The sequence below is a fragment of the Trifolium pratense genome, linkage group LG6 (genome assembly GCF_020283565.1).
Source record: "Trifolium pratense cultivar HEN17-A07 linkage group LG6, ARS_RC_1.1, whole genome shotgun sequence".
Taxonomy (NCBI): domain Eukaryota; kingdom Viridiplantae; phylum Streptophyta; class Magnoliopsida; order Fabales; family Fabaceae; genus Trifolium; species Trifolium pratense.
The window spans coordinates 39,605,458-39,622,792 of NC_060064.1; the positions used below are offsets into that span (position 1 = coordinate 39,605,458).

General features: G+C 36.7%; 1 protein-coding gene across 2 annotated transcripts; it reads right to left on the reverse strand.

Annotated features, from left to right (window-relative positions):
- Positions 1-3,445: 3,445 nt before the first annotated feature.
- Positions 3,446-9,525, reverse strand: LOC123893168 (golgin candidate 3-like). Of its 2 annotated transcripts, none has more exons than XM_045943092.1 (9): positions 7,839-9,521; positions 7,627-7,711; positions 7,382-7,504; positions 6,158-7,290; positions 5,853-5,966; positions 5,594-5,740; positions 5,081-5,377; positions 4,865-4,930; positions 3,446-4,537 (listed from the first exon to the last, which is right to left on the reverse strand). In XM_045943092.1, the coding sequence occupies exons 4-9, from the start codon at positions 6,212-6,214 to the stop codon at positions 4,358-4,360; spliced, it is 861 nt and encodes a 286-aa protein (XP_045799048.1). In that variant the 5' UTR covers positions 6,215-7,290; positions 7,382-7,504; positions 7,627-7,711; positions 7,839-9,521; the 3' UTR covers positions 3,446-4,357. The 2 variants fall into 2 exon arrangements, with proteins under 2 accessions (XP_045799048.1, XP_045799049.1); XM_045943093.1 differs by having other exon boundaries at positions 4,369-4,530; positions 7,839-9,525.
- Between the last annotated feature and the right edge of the window lie 7,810 nt (positions 9,526-17,335).

The window sequence follows — 17,335 nt, forward strand, 5'->3', positions numbered from 1 at the left end:
ACACTTAGTAGCAATAAAAACCACACACCAGCTGCATCAAAGGAAATGTTTACCGTTTGCTGATGCGTGAACGGGAAGAAAGAGTGTGTCGCGGGGTGCAAGGAGAATGGAGAAGCTTGTGACAAATTCGAGGACCACCGAAAGTCAAGCATCTACTTTGGCAGATATGTCGCGACTGCCTTACAACTAGAAAGAGGCTTCGACAGTACCATGTTCAGTGTCCGACAAGCTGCGAATTATGCAGTGAACTCGAGGAAGATGTGTGGCACATTTTCTTTGATTGCATAGAAAGCAAGGACAGCTGGGCTGCAGCGCAATTATTCTCAGTGTTAGCAACAAGGCTGCAGCATTTTAATAATGTAAAATTAGTTATTTTTGATATATGTAGAAAGGAAACAAAGGAGGTTGCAGGACGAGTAGCAGTTATGATTTGGGTAATTTGGAATAATAGAAATAATTGGTTGTGGAATCATGATAAGAGTGGAGCAATACAAATGGGAATGCTAGCTTTCAATGTTTGGAAAGATTGGTATTTAGCACAAGATTTTGGTGGCAGTGCAGCAAACAATCAACAGATCCAGCAGCAATATCAGTGGCAGCCTCCGCGACGAGGTTGCATGAAATGCAACGTCGATGCCTGATTCCATAATGGAGGAATAACTACCAGCAGAGGCTGGTGCATTCGTGACAATACCGGACAGTTTATACGCGCCGGAACAGCTTGGACAAGAGGTGTGCACTCCATTCTTGAAGCAGAAACATTAGCATTGCTGGAAGGGAAGAAGGAGGCAAGCAATATGAATTTAACGAACATTATCTTCGAAAGGGATTCACAACTGTTGTGAGAGCATTGAAGACTAGTTATGGTGGTTTGTCTATGTTTAGTGTTCTTATTTCTAGCATAAAAAATATGTTGCTTTTAAATTCTAACTTTGAGGTAAATTTTATCAAGTGTCAAGCGAACTCGGTTGCTCATAAGTTAGCAAGGGTGGCCGATTCTTGGGCTAGTCGCTGTATTTTCTATTCTATTCCTCCTTGTATTGAGAACCAATTGAGTAATGAAATGAGTTAAGTTTGTTTGTGTCAAAAAAAAGAAGAAGAGTTAATAGCGACGGTTTCAAAACTTACCCTGCCACAAACAAGGGTATATACGGGACCATCCCGGTTTGTCATCTCCAGAGTCCAGACTCTGATCCATATACAGATAGTATTAAAGATAGCACACAAATAACTCAAGCAAAACTATATATGAAAATGCTAAAATACAAGGACATGTTTTTACGAAATAGCATATACACTATTCTACTATTTCATAGTGGCCAATTTATGTGACAAATAGAAAAGTGCAATGCATATACACTATGATGAATAGAATAACAAAAAAAATACCGAAAGATTCAGAATATTCCTCAAAATAGTAATTAGTACTTACCACTGATTTGAAAGTGCTGCACTTGTATAAGCATAGTAGTGTCCAGCATGAACTCCACTGCTGTGAACAAAAACACTGCAAATAGAATTATAGTAGGTGCTTCATGATAGAATTAAATATATGAACACATGGATTCTAAAAATCAATACCTAAGACTCAAGGTTGATACTAATTAACGAGAAAAAACAGCCAATGAGCCCTAAGACTGCAACAAGATTAATACTACATAAGAATAACGAATTATTATAGAATAAAAGCGGGAAGAGAGCTAAAACTCAAGGTCAGGCCATACTGCGTAAGAGTATCAGCCACACCACGGAATACAGGATAACTAAGGCTCAAATTGTACCATCTCAATTATAGATTACGAATGAATAATTAACTCATATTGAAGTTGCATTTATCATCTCGGAAAAATGTCCCATGCTGAAAATATATTGAATAAAGATTTCATACTTCAGATAAATATACTCAAACATAATAACTCAATTTTGACTATCTTTAGCCACAACTCTTTCTAGAGATCAAAATTTAAAAATTCCAGTTTATCTTGAAAAGGATTGTTTTTCACTTTTGTGGTTTACCATTTTACCTTACAAAGAATCATTACTCTCTTTGTTTTCACCGTATCATGTTATGCTCTCTTTGCACTTTACCATGATGTACTGCTTAAGCTGTTAAGCAGTTAAATAAGACAAAAATAATCAGTCAGTAATAAACAATTTGAGTTAAAGCCAACAACACCTATGGTAATCAATAACTAAACAAGCCTAATACACAGTCCTTTAATCATGACAGTTCAAAATCAGAAATACAAATTTTGGCATCCTCCCAATCATATGATAAATAGTGACTAAAACTAAATACCTAAACTAACTAATACATCTCTTAATTGTGCAATTCAAAATCAGAAACACTATATTTGGCATGCAAAATGTAGATGATAACTTAATGTATTATATATGTAAAGTGTAAACATCCTCTACCTCCTCTGTCTAGGACCCTTGTATCAAGCATACACAGACCCATTAAGAAACAACAGAAAAAAATATATTAAAATACTAATAATGACAAGAAAAACCAAACATAACCAGCCATAAAAGTATAACAAAACTAACTCTAAGCCCATGAAACAACATCATCTTATAAACTCTCGAGCAATACTGCAGATTGCCTAAGTATAATATGTTAAACTCAAAAAAATTTGATCTGAAAGCTGTAGTCTTGTAAGGGCGAAGGTTCAGAACAATGTTGGGATCAACCTTTATCTTTGTCTTTGTCAGGGGCAGGAGTTGTGTCATCAACATGACCCCACAAATCTTTTCCTTGGACATATAACAAGGACTGCCAGAACAGCAAATGTTTACACAGTGGAATCAATAAGACCAGAACAGAAAAAGTATATAAGAATATAGCGAAAACTGCCAAGCCCATTAGTATTCCGACATATAAAAATGATAGGCTACAAAATTTAAGAGGAATTATCCCTGTCATTATACCATAGATCAAACTAAATTTTGCATTTTGTAACTTTCATATAATCTTAAGCAGTTATGTAGAACAGAAAAATCAGTCACTAAAACACAATTGGTGTTTAAAGGAAAGGAGGCATAGAACTACCTTTTCCTTAACAGTAGTCAATTGACTTCATGTACTTTCTAGTTTCCACAAACCAAAAGAAAAAGAAAATTCTAAATCATACAATACTATAAAACCAAAAAAGAGCAAAACTAAGGATTACCAAATAAGCTGACACCATTACGCAAGCCCCTTCATTCTACTCTAACATAGCATTCATCCCTAAAATGCATTATGAACAAAGAATTCACATTGCAATAGTATCTAATTTTAGGGTCAACATTAGCTCAAAGATACCATTTCAAAGGGGTATCTTTGAATATTAATTATGTGTGAATTCACATAATGAATATCAAATTGGACGTAAGGGGTCATCGGGACTTGTCATTTAACCATTCCAGTTACATATTTTAATAAAGTATTCACACATTACAATGGTGTCAAAACTGGCCATTTCAGAATTTATATAGCTAATAACAATTGGGTTTGAGGGTCACTGATGTTGCATTTAACCAACCATGCATCCCAATTTGCATTTGCATTATGAAGAAAGAATTCATACTGCAATAGCATTTAGTTCCATGGTCATTAATGAATCATAGATACCACATCAAAATTCACATAATAAACAAAAATTGGTCTTAAGGATCATCGAGGCGGCAATTAACCATCTCGGCTTGACTGAACAAAAAGCTTTCATAAATAACACCCCTTTTTCAAATTTTAAGAGGGTTTGTAAACCTTGATAATGTTAAGATTTGGTCATCAACTATAAATGTATTCTAAACAAATTGATTAAGCTCACAAGTTGGTATCAGTAGCACCATAGGATCCTGTTTATGGTACAAACACGACAAGACAACAAATGGAGGCACGTTTGGAATTTCTGGAAAGAGCATACCAGGATTACGCATGATGAAAACACGTGATGAAGTTCAGGAAATGTGTCATCAATTAGAAACAGAAAAGATTGAAGCCCAGCGACACATCCAGGAGTTGCAGGAAACCGTTCGCGGTCTTTCACTTGCGCACCGGCCACATTCTCAGGCCGAATCCAGCACTGGATGTCGCGCCGAACAGAGGACACCGGAAGAAAGTTGGCGAAAACTGTCGATTCCAATTTTCGACGGCAATGATGCATTTGGTTGGATTATTTCGATTTAAAAGGGGTAATGGACGAAGAAAAACCGCAACCAGCCACGGTGGCAATGGAAGGCAAGGGCCTCACTTGGGATCAATGGTGGGAATTTTGTTCGCCAAACCCAACTTGGCGTGAATTTAACGAAGCCTTATTAAAACGGTTCCAGCCTTCCATGCTTCAAAGCCCATGTGAACTTCTGACGAGTCTCAAACAAACTGGTTCTGTCGAATCTTATTGTGAACAAGAGCTCGTCTCAATTTGGCATTTTCTTCCTCAAGCTTGCTTACTCTACTTCTCCATTCTGATTGTACCTTCTCAGATTGAGAAAGCTTGGCTAAAATTTCTTCTTTTTCACCCCTCAATATATCTGCTCTGCAATCTGCATCCTGGCAATAACATAACCATTCAATGTACATGCTGCTTAATAATAAACACAAACAAGTCGACCTATTATCCTTTTGAATCTTAAAAACGACATACAATGTCAATATACTAAGCAAAAATTTCAGGAACGATAGAGGATAATACAAGATGCATTATGCATGCTCTAAGTACAACGATAAAGTAACTCTAAAATCAAATATACTTGTGTTACAATCAGCAAAGATCATCATATACTTTTGTATTATAATCAATTGCTGTTCAATTCAATTTTTCAAACAATGCATAAGTTGTGTGCATATTAATTTAGTAAAAGTGAGATAGATTCATACTTTCAACAGTTGAGAAAGACTAGCTGTTTTTTCCCTTGCACGAGCCAACTCTCCTTCTACATGTTCCTTCAGGAAATAAAATCAATAACAGATATAAGCTTACTCTGTGTACAATACACAGACAGAAACATATGAAGGTGAGGAGGAATATTAAGGTGTGTTAACAACTCAATTTATGACAGCAAACTTGTAATAATAAAATAATTTAAAAACAACCTTAGCTTCGATTTCAGCATAATATTGTCCAAGAGCTGTCTGCAAATTTATTAGTTCAATATTTTTCGCATCTATTGTGCTTATACAGTTTGTAAGCTTTTTGTTCAAGTCATCAATGACTTCTCTGGACTTCAGAATTTCACCGTTGTTTACCATCTTCAATTTCTCCTGATCTGAAGTAGCTTGCTTCAAAGTTCTCTCGAGATGTGATATTTGAGCCTTTAAGTAATTATTACTATCCCATAGTTCTTCAATGATTTTGGTATCCTCGTCCATTTTTTCGGATTCTTCATTTTCCTAGAGAAATAGCACCGAGATGAAAATTTTTAGTCTGGTGCGGAAAGATTGATATGCTAAATTTATGTAGCAATCATAGTTCATTCGCATTAACTTATGAGATGAAAGCCATAGAAAGATAAAGACAATTGGAACATTTTTTACTCTTCAATATCAACGTTGGTTCATCATTAATCTTGCTTCAACAGATAAATTTAATAAATAAATAAATAAAACCTTCCCTAACAAATGTTGTTTAAGGCGGGTCAATTCTTGTACTGCTTTGTCCTTCTCCTGCTGTGTTTTCTTCAAATCATCACTCATCTTCTGTAAGGATATTTCCATGTCTTCTTTTCCGGGGAAACTTTTGGAAGGATCTGACAACTGTTACCACCAAAAGCCAATTCACCATAAAAGAGAATAACGAAAACCATTATTAGCATGGAGCTTAACGGATAAATTAAAAAGTAAATACTACTATGAAGTTTGGGCTCACATCACTGACACTGCTCGAATCCCTATTCTGGACTTGAGAAGCATCAGGTGACTTTTTACCAGTGAAGGAAACCTTACTTGCTTTGAGTGTAGCCTCAAGCTCACTTTTTTCTATCTAATAACAATGTGAAGATAGGATAAATTAGAGCAGTCTAGACTAGAGCACAATATGACAAACAATTACGTCCAACTTTTGATTCATAAGATGGTAGAAGTATTTTGTATTACGATTGTATTACGATGGAATAAAGTAATACATATATATTGTACCCAAAAAAAAAAAAAGTAATGCATATATCTACAAACCTTAAGAGTGGTGTTTTCCGTCTCTAAAATATCGATTAGTCTTTTGGAGCTATCCATGACATTACCTTTTTCACCTTCCTGTTTAGTCAACTCCAATTGCAGATGTTTTATCTCTGATACTTTTTCTTTCACTTCATTATGCAATTGCCTCACCTCATTTGTAGGTCTTCAAACAGTAAAAAATATAGGGGTCTGATAGCCAAAAACTATAACACAGCTCATTATGTTACAAATCAATACAACAAAACCAGAATCGTTATTCCTCAACGATGCAATTAAAGTTATTAACAAGTAACAACCCAGAAAATGGTCAAGTTACTACTTTGCATTTACACACACGTGCACGCATACACATATACTCATACAAAAAGCCACCTCATATAATATACATAGAAATAGTGATTTGGAGATTTTGAAGCATTGGAATATCATTGTGTTCTCTTGTAATTTTGATTCCTATCATTCTCATGAATCCATGCAAATATATTCTTCAGTTCTTCCCAAATATATACATTCCCAAATTTCTTGTACTTCCCAAATTTCTTGTTTTGCAAAACTATATTGGATTTTCTTTCATGCTTTTCTCTTAATTTAATATCAATTTGTGATATTTCATTCACAAACAGAGATAAATAGGAGATCTCAATTTGGATTGCTATCTCAATTCATGATACCAGGGCAGTCTTACCTTCACTAGATTGAAAGACAAGGCAATTTTCCTTTTAGGGATCAGTGGTTATGCTTTTAACTCATCTATTAATAATTTGATACTAAATCTCATTATCATGTCCATCAAATGTTATTTACATATATTCCTATACACCAAACAACTTCCTGAAAATATATTGTTTTGATTGTTTGCTTTATAAAATTTTGTAATGCTATATACAACATGGTGGAAATAAGACAGCCATAAATTTAGTAAATACCAAAATACAAAAAACAAATTGACATCCTAGACTACAGAGCACAGTGAAACATGACATTCATTTCAAAGTACATCTATTATCTATTAATAAAATAAAGATTTGGAGCCTTGAACATCAAATTTGCTTATGTGGAACTTACTTTGTCTCTTTCCAATTTTAATAATTTAAGCTCCTCTTGGAAAGACTTATCCAATTTCTGTTCCTCTGGCAGTGGAGAAAGAATTAGATTAGCAGTTTCTATTTAAACAGACTTATGATGATTCAATCAAGATATTCCACAAATGCAGAAAAATACCGTGGCACTATTTTTATCTCGTTCTTGCTCCAATTCCAGCTTCAATTTTTGTATCTCATTAGTAAGTTGTAATTGTGCTGCTGCTGTGGCACTATTTTTCCCTTCTACCAAATCTGCCAGCTCCTAGAAGGCATTCATACATCTGTTGTCAAGTTCTTTCATCACTAAAAAATAAAAGTATATATCCTATCAAAAAGTTAAATCAATTTGGAAAGGTAATTTCAAGGAACATAACATAGTAAGACCTTTCTTATCGAGGAAAACAACCAGATGTCCATTAAAGATGTCCATATCACATAGCGTTGTATCTTTATCAGAAAGGATGATATTCTGAAAGAAGAAGAACAAACCCAACCGGAGTTAGAGATAACGATAATGATAGCGCATTCACACACGGATGCACAGGTAAAAGAGAACTCAAATGAGAGAGAGGTATATGGAGCTCATAACACACAACCTGTAATTTTAGGTGACTGTATATCTTCAACTCAGCACCTAACAAGGTAATACTCATCGCCAGACCATTTACTATCAGGCAAATCAGGCAGTATGACTAGTTTTAACTAGTTTGCAAAAATAATCAAAAGAATAGGAAATCCTGGTCAATCTATCCTACTATATGTCACCTGCATGAGGTCTCATTTAAATATTAATGAGCATTATTGCGGTATGATGAGAGAAAATTACCTGTATTCAGTATGTATTATGTAAAGATCATTGTTAAGATCAGCAGATTGTCCACAACCACCAAAGATGAAGAGCATGTAACTATATAGCTTCATAACATTTTCATGTTTTACCTTAAGACTTAGCTTTCAGTGACATCGTCCAGAAAAGATGCGAGACCAGAGCTGTACATGCTCATGGAAAGATCAACCCTTTTGAGCTAAAATCCACACATTTTAGCATTCTAATAGAGTGTGGAACTAAGTTTTAGGGTCATCCAGGAATCAACATCACAAGTAAATTCAAGGCATCATTATGGTAATCGAAGCAACAACATAGCAAGTAAATTCAAGGCAACATCAGGGTCATCGAAGCAACAAAATAGCAAGTAAATTCAAGGCATCATTAGGGTCATTGAGGCAACAATATAGCAAGTAAATTCAAGGCATCATTAGGGTCATCGAAGCAACAACATAGCAAGTAAATTCAAGCCAACATCAGGGTCATCGAAGCAACAACATAGCAAGTAAATTCAAGGCATCATTAGGGTCATTGAGGCAACAATATAGCAAGTAAATTCAAGGCATCATTAGGGTCATCGAAGCAAAAACATAGCAAGTAAATTGAAGGCATCATTAGGGTCAATGAGGCATCAAAATTAAAAGTAAGCTCAAGGCACCAGTAGGATCATCGAACCATCAATATCGCAAGTAAATTCGTGGCATCAATAGGGTCAACGAGACATCAATATCACAAGTAAATTCAAGACATCAGTATGGTCAACCCATTAGTACCCACAAATAGTTTATGACCAACGACACTGCAAGTGTGACTTCCCTTGGATTAGGTTCACCGCAAATCAGCAAATACAAAGCTCGATATTGGAAGTAAATTTGAGGCATCGGTATGGTCATCTCGGCATCAATACCACAAGTAATATCCGTTTGGGTCATTTAGGCATCCAATAGTTTGAAAATTTTATGCTATTTATGAGCGACAATTTATAGTCTAGAATGAATTAACATACATTTTACGTTTAAGGCAACATTTTACATTATTATGAATAAAAGGTACGTAATATTAATTTTAGGGCAATTTACATTAAGAATTTGAGTGATGCCATAACAAACAAATATCAATTAGGGTTTTGAAGAATACGAAAATTGCATAAGGTTGTTGGATAATAAAGAATGCAAAAATTGCGGAATAATTTATAAATGAATACCTTAGAAAACCGATTCAGTTCTCCGTTGCGAGATCGTTTTTGAAGAAACACCAAAACAATCATCGCTATTCGACCCAAACGGCACTGTCGGAGAACTCAAGCGTCGATCTTAACTTTTTTACCCATTCGCATAATCTTTTGTTACAGAACGCGTCTCTTCAAGAATTAATGAATGAATTTGAAACGGGTCATCATGGTGAATTTCAGAGATTATAGAAAGAGGGAATGTGAAGAATAGAAACTGAAACAAACCCAAAGCGTCATTCTTTCTTTTATGAGTGTTGATTCTTTTTCAAATAGTACTCCCTCCTGTCCTTTTTATAAGGAACACTTTGAAAAAATCACACAGACCAATGAAGCACATTTAACATAGTTATTTTCATTTAATACTCTTATAAATTTAAATTTATTCCATGTATACCCTTATTTAATTACTCTTTATTCAACTAACTTACTTATTTTTAAATTCTCTCTCATAATAAATAAGGGCATAAGTGAAATTAAACATTTAAAACATTTGAAAATTGGTCAAAGTTTCTTATAAAAAGGACCAAATTTTTTGCCCTAAATGTTCCTTATAAAAAGGACCGGAGGGAGTATTATTACTTTCCCTTCTATTCTATATAAGGTATTTAAACTCAATGTTGGGTTGGGTCTCGGGTATCGCCCCAATAGTCTCGGCCTAATAATAGATTTTTTTAGAGGAGATATTATTTTATAATTAAAAAATCATTATTTTTTTTTTGACACATAAAAAAATCAGATAAAAATTAACGACATTTAAAAAACACAAAAAAACGTTAATTTTGATGTATCTCAGTAATATATCAAATGATTTTGGATTTATTTGAAATTTTACATAAATGATTTATATGATATAAATTTTCAATACAACAGTGAATTTTATAAAATATATATCGGTTAAAACGTTATTGAGAGGTGTAACATTTGGTGTCAAACTAGTTGATGTCAACGGATCCCGACTCTCTCTCTATATATATGTATATACATATATACACATAGAGCTGTCAAAACGGGCGGCCCGGCCAATTTCGGGCCGGCCCGGTCGGGCTTCGGGCTTCGTCGGGCCGGGCTAAAAAGCCCGGATAAAAAACGGGCTACCAAAATTAGTGCCCGAGCCCGGTCCGGTACGGGTAGTCGGGCTTTCGGGCGGCCCGGTTTATTTTTTTTTCTTTTTTTTTTTTACTTTTAGTGCTCAAACTCAACTATATAAATAACATTAATAATTCTCGCGCGTCCTATTTTTTACTCATCCGCTATAAATATTATATAATTCGCGCACGCCGTATTTTTACTCATCCCCTATCTACGAGTTTCTCGCGCGCCCTATTGTTACTCATCCACTACCTACGAGTTTCTCGCGCCCTATTTTTACGCATCCGCTACTTACGAGTTTCTCGCGCATCATATTTTTACTCATCCGCTACCTAGGACTTTCTCGCGCGCCCTATTTTTACTCATCCGCTACTACGAGTTTCTCGCGCGCCCTATTTTTATTCATCCACTATGTACGAGTTTCTCGCGCGCCCTATTTTTACTCATCCACTAGCTACGAGTTTCTCGCGCCCTATTTTTACGCATCCGCTACTTACGAGTTTCTCGCGCGTCATATTTTTACTCATCCGCTACCTACGACTTTCTCGCGCGCCCTATTTTTACTCATCCGCTACGTACGAGTTTCTCGCGCGCCCTTTTTTTATTCATCCCCTACCTACGAGTGTCTTGGGTGTCCTATTTTTACTCCTGCTACTTAAGTAGCGGACGGTATTTTATAATTTATATTACAAACTAATTTCAAATTATCCGAAACAAATTATTTATATTTATATTTATATTTTTTTTAATTTTAATTTTTTCGGGCTTGCGAGCCGCCCGCGGCCCATTCGGGCTAGCCCATATTTTAATAGGGCTTTGCCGGGCCGGGCTAGGATTTTCAAGGCCCGAGCCCGGGAAAAAATCGGGCTTGACGGGCCGGCCCATTCGGGCTAGCCCATTTTGACAGCTCTATATACACACATTAACGGCCAGATAGGGCGCGTTCCACGCCTGTTTGTGTCTATTATGTAAATTTATGTCAAAAAAATTTAAAAAATGCATGTCTTATGTTATTGTGAGTTTGTTAATAAAATATTTTTTTTCCTAAAAAAAATACGTCTTTTGTTATGATGAGTTTGTTAATAAAAAAAATTTGCTGCTAAAAAAAATCAAGGGTAATGTTGGTATTATGAAAAGTCCACACCAAAACTTTTGTATCCTCTTTATATATAATAATTAGCGGGTCAGACAAGCCGGTTTCGCGTCTGCTTGTGTCTAACTTATGTCCAAAAAATAAAGATATGTCTTATGTTATGTTGAGTTTGTTAATAAAATATTTTTGTTGCTAAAATATTTATGTTATGGTGAATTTTTTAATAAAAGATATTTGTTTGCTACTAAAAAATGACGGGTATTGTTAATATTATCCACACTAAAACTCATGTATTCTCTTTATATATAGTATATAATAAATATATATACTTTTTCATATATATATATATATATATAGAGGATGTATACTATGAGAATGGTAAAGTTATGTGAGAATATGGGAATTAATCGTAGCCATTAAATTTAAATGAAGGAGTAGGATTAGAACATCATTAACCGAGTCACGTGACATTATAATTTCAATTCAAATCTCTCTCTCCTCCACACCATCATCAGAATGATTCAGCGTGTTGCTTCTTCCCACCGTCTCTCCAGCTCCTTCTCCTTTCCGGCCGCCGTATGCTTTCCGGCCACCGCCTTCTTCCCATTATGACGCCACACCCACCAATACCATCAACAATGGTGCTTGAAATCAAGGAGATTAAAATCAATCTATTTATTTGAGTTTCAATTGGTTATGCAATTTGAACAATAAACTAAAACAGCCTTGGGTTTCTTCATCTAATCTTTTCTATTTTTCTTTTCCTTTCTCATGAGATTAACTTTGATGTGAGATTGATTCCAATTATAGACAGAAAAAATCAGTGGGTTGGAGAAGATGAACAACAGGTGAATGAGTTTATGAGATAAAGTTTTGTTTTTTCCGCTCCTTTTTGTTGATTGGTTCCAATTACAAGCTTGATTTTTAATTTTAGTTTCCTCCATTGGAAAAATCTTAAACTATGATGAAAGAATCAATTTTTAATTTAATTTATTTAATAATAAACAAATTCACGGCGGAAATTGTTTGTGCAACCTCCACCGACCGCCGCCGTCTCAAATTCATGACCGTCAGCGTCATCTGCCTTTGATTAAAAGAGTTTAATTTCTATCACATTAAAATAACCCAGAACAGAGGTCGATGAACAAACGCAGAAAAAATCAAACCCAGAACCACGAAACGCCGTCACGGGAAGATGGGTGGTAACGGCGGACCTTGATGTTATCCACAAAACGCGTGACCATAGAGAAGAAAGAAAGGAAAACAATAGAGGAAGTTGAACAGTACATGTGATGTGGATCGAAGAAGATGAAAGGGTGAAGGCTGGACAAGAGGAAGATGAGTTTGTCGATGTGTGCATAAACAATTGAATCAAGAGGGTGTGAAACTGAAACAGAGGAGGTGGGATTGATGGCTGAATGAGAGATGAACATCGGCGGCGGTGGTAAGGTCTGAGAGAGAAAGATTCAGCGAAGAAAGAAGAGAGAAGTTGGAGGGGTTTGTAATTGAGTGAAAATGACACATTAAAAAGTATTTTAATCTCAACCCTTAATTTTAATCTGATGGTCTATTATTCATTCTCATATTCTCGTATATCTTTATCATTCTCATAATATACATCCTATATATATATATATATATATATATATATATATATATATATATATATAGAGTATGGTTGTATGGATTTATCCATATGATATAAATTTTCAATATAACGGTGAATTTTATAAAATTTATATCGGTTAAAACGTTATTGAGAGATGTAACCTTTGGTGTCAAACTAGTTGATGTCAACAGATCTTGACTCTCTCTCTCTATATGTGTGTGTGTATATATATATACACACACACATATTAGCGGCCAGATACGCCTGTTTGTGTCTATTATGTAAATTTATGTAAAAAAAAATTAAAAAATGCATGTCTTATGTTATTGTGAGTTTGTTAATAAAAGATTTTTGCTGTTAAAAAAACACGTATTTTGTTATGATAAGTTTGTTAATAAAAAAAAATCAAGGGTATTGTTGGTATTATGAAAAATTCATACCAAAACTTTTGTATTCTCTTTATATATAACTAGCGGGTCAAACAAGTCTGTTTCGCGTCTGTCTGTGTCTAACTTATGTCCAAAAAAAAATATGTCTTATGTTGAGTTTGTTAATAAAATATTTTTGCTACTAAAATAAAAAATGTGTGTTATGTTATGGTAAATTTTTTAATAAAATATTTTTATTTGCTACTAAAAAATGACGGATATTGTTAGTATTATTCACCCTAAAACTCATGTATTCTATATATATATAGTATGGTCGTATGGATTTAGCTATAGATAAATGACCTTCAATATAGTTTTAGCTAATATTTAACAACCAATTTTCCCATAAAATACTGAATTTAATTGTTCTTTATCCCGCGCAATGTGCAAATGTGGCACATCTTAGAAAAAAAGAAATTATTTTGTTGAAGAAAAACCCTTTCTTTTTTTTCTTTTTATAAGAAAAATCCATTCTTTATTCGTGGGACATCCTTCATACAAGCATCGTGAGACGGTGAATTTTAAACCATTTAAATTTAAGAGATGGAGTAGGAACGAGTGATCTGTCACTATTTTAGGCATTATTGTATTTTAAATGTTGTCGGCATACCTCACAAAAGCCTATGTCCTTCATAAATAAAGCAGAACGTGTGGACTTTCCTACAACCTCCATCAAATCTAGAGCCCATTGTCATGCCCCTTTGACATGTTTATAAGTCAAACCCCTAAAACACTGGCTATTAAATAGTAAAAGACAATTTTTTTATATATTTTTTTTAGGAAATGAAGACAAATTTCTTAGTGCTAGTATAAATAAAAGCTTTTTAATTAAATCATTCATGTTGCGTCAAAAAAATATTAAATCATTCATGTTGAGTAAATTGATTAATTCATTTAGTAAAAAAAATTGTTCAAACTTTTTATGTTTACTTACTGGACTGGGCAATGGGCTTAAAGGCAAAATCAAACTAGCCCAAATTAATATGAGAAAGGAAACAGGCCCAAAACAATTAAACTCTAGGTGTCCATTTGGCGATATAAGGCCTGGGCGAGGTAGACAATGAAGGATACCGCCCATAAGATGGATTTACGTACGATAACAAAATATCTTCATCCTTCTCTGCCTTAGCGATTAACTTGGGAATGAAGAAACCAACTCCTTGAAACTGCCATGGCTTGGAGACCAAGGTTTTATTCCTACTTTCACGCTGCACCACCGGAAAAGGCGCTGAAGATCGGATTTTTAGGAGCCCTTGCTTGGAGAAGAAGACTAGAAGCTCTATAAATAGCTCCTCACTTTCATTTGTAAAGGGACGAATTCTGACTGATAAAACTCCCAGGGTTGTTGGGATTGAACTGAGTGTAATCACACCATTTGATCAATAACACAAACCCCCTTGTTTTTTTACCAGAACATTTTGGCGCCCACCGTGGGGCTGCGGTAAAATCATTTGATCCCAGCCTATCACAGCAACTAGACGAAAAATCAAACATCTTCACATGGCTGGAGAACACGAAAACCACGACAACTCTAACGTTAACACCCTGCAAGCCGCCGTCGTAGAGATTCGGCGCTTACAAACTCAGATTGCGGCCATAGAAGCCGAAAGAACTAATGAGAAAGAAAAAGCGAAATTGATTTTGGAGGAGGAGGAGGGAGAGGGCGTCATGGACGTACAACCCTTAGCACAGCACCTGTGGGATGCCCAGGTGGTGGAAACAATCAAGGTTCCTCACCTTCCTACCTTCGACGGAAAGACGGATCCAAGGGAGCACCTGATGGCAATTGGGACACAAACTGCCATAATCAATGCTCCGGAACATCTAAAGTGTAAATTACTAGCCGGCACCTTCAAGGATGTCGCCCTGCGTTGGTACATGAACCTTCCAAGAAACTCAATTGAGAGTTATGCTGACTTTCATAAAAAATTTATTCACCAGTTCGCTGGATCGAAGCACGTGAAAGTCACATCAACCAGTCTTTTCTCCATCCGCCAAAACCCTGGCGAGTCATTGCGTAACTTCCTCGCCAGATTTAGCGAAGCCACCATCAAAGTCTCAAATCCAAATAAGGATATGTTTGTGGCAGCCTTCCACAATGGGCTAAGAGCGGGACATTTCAATGAGTCCTTAGCCCAAAAGCCAGCCTCGTCGATGCAAGAGGTGAACAAGAGGGCGGAGTGTTATATTAAGGGCGAAGAAAGTAACGCCGAGAAAAGGCAAAGAGACGTTAAGGAGAAGGAATACGTGGGCCGTGCCACTAGAGCGCCCGAACACCCACGACCAAAATCGGGGGGCCACCAAGGAGACCCATGGCAGAGGCACCATGGGAAGCCCTACCGCCAACCGCCCAGAAGAGAATTCAGGAATCATCCCGCCAATGAAGACTTCACGCCATTAAACGCCTCAAAGGTTTACGTCTTAAATGAGATTCTGGCCACTGGTTTGGCAAACCTCCCCCCAAGGAGAACCAGTAACATCCCCATGGGACTGGACGATAACGCCTGGTGCGCATATCACAGGTGTAGAGGTCACTCCACGGAGAAATGCTTCCGCTTAAGAGATTTAATCGAAGAACTAATCAAAAGCGGACACCTTCGCAAATTTATTGACGACGCCGCCCAAGGGCGGGTTGTCGTGCCAAAAGTTCCCCGGCAGGAGCCACGAGACCCTCCTGGGCCAAACAGAGAGCCTCCCAAGGGGAGAATCTCCGTGAATACAATAGCGGGGGGATTCTCAGGCGGGGGCGAATCAAGCTCAGCAAGGAAAAGGTATGTACGCCGAGCCATCTCGGAGATATACCTCGTAAGTCAACCTCAGCCATTAGACATACCGGATTTGGCATTCACGGCAAAGGATGGTTTGGAGGTAGCACCCCATGACGATGATCCCTTAGTGATACAAGTCCAAATTTTGAACTGTGATGTAAAAAGAGTACTGATAGACTCGGGGAGTTCAGCGGACATTATGTACTGGGAAGCTTTCAAGGCCATGCAATTAGCAGAAGAGCAATTGCAACCATACTCCGGAACCCTGGTTGGGTTCTCTGGCGAACAAGTGGACGTAATGGGTTACGCCTCCCTTCTTACCACGTTTGGAGAAGGCAGCAACGCCAAAACTATCAAAGTGCGATATCTGGTAGTTAAAACTCCTTTTACCTCCTATAATATTATTATAGGAAGACCCGCCTTTAACGCATTAGGGGCGGCCATGTCCACTTTATACCTAGCAATAAAATACCCCCTCGAGAATGGGGGAGTAGGAACAGTAAGGGGCGATCAGATTCTCGCCAAGAAGTGCTACGAGTCTAGCTTAAAGATACGACACCGAACTTCCAGCGCAAGCGGGAAATTCGAAAGAAGACAAGCCGCAACTCCAGGCGGCATAAACATGATAGAGAGCGCAGATATGGATCCAAGGGAGGAATTCCAAGATCGAAGGGTAAGCCCTATAGAAGACCTGGAGCAGGTTCAAATTGGCGATTACCCTCACCAGACAACTAGCTTGGGAACAGCGTTGCCCAGCGAGGAGAGGAGACGAATCATCAAAATCTTGAAGGATAACGCTGACCTATTCGCATGGAAACCTTCAGATATGCCAGGGATTGACGAAGGGGTGATAACACATAAACTCTCAATATCACCCAGCACAAAACCAGTTTCCCAAAGAAAAAGGAAGGTGGGAGAAGAAAGACGAGTCGCTATAGCAGAGGAAGTAGAGAAACTAAAGGAAGCAGGATTCATCGAAGAAATAAAATACCCCTCATGGTTGGCAAATGTCGTCATGGTGAAAAAGGCCAACGGGAAGTGGAGAATGT

Coding starts and splice junctions, on each gene's coding strand:
- LOC123893168 (XM_045943092.1), bottom strand. CDS start 6,214: ATGGATAGCTCCAAAAGACTAATCGATATTTTAGAGACGGAAAACACC. Junction 5,741..5,852: donor ATTCGAGCAGTGTCAGTGAT/GTGAGCCCAAAC, acceptor TGGTGGTAACAG/TTGTCAGATCCTTCCAAAAG. Junction 4,931..5,080: donor ATGCTGAAATCGAAGCTAAG/GTTGTTTTTAAA, acceptor TATTTCCTGAAG/GAACATGTAGAAGGAGAGTT.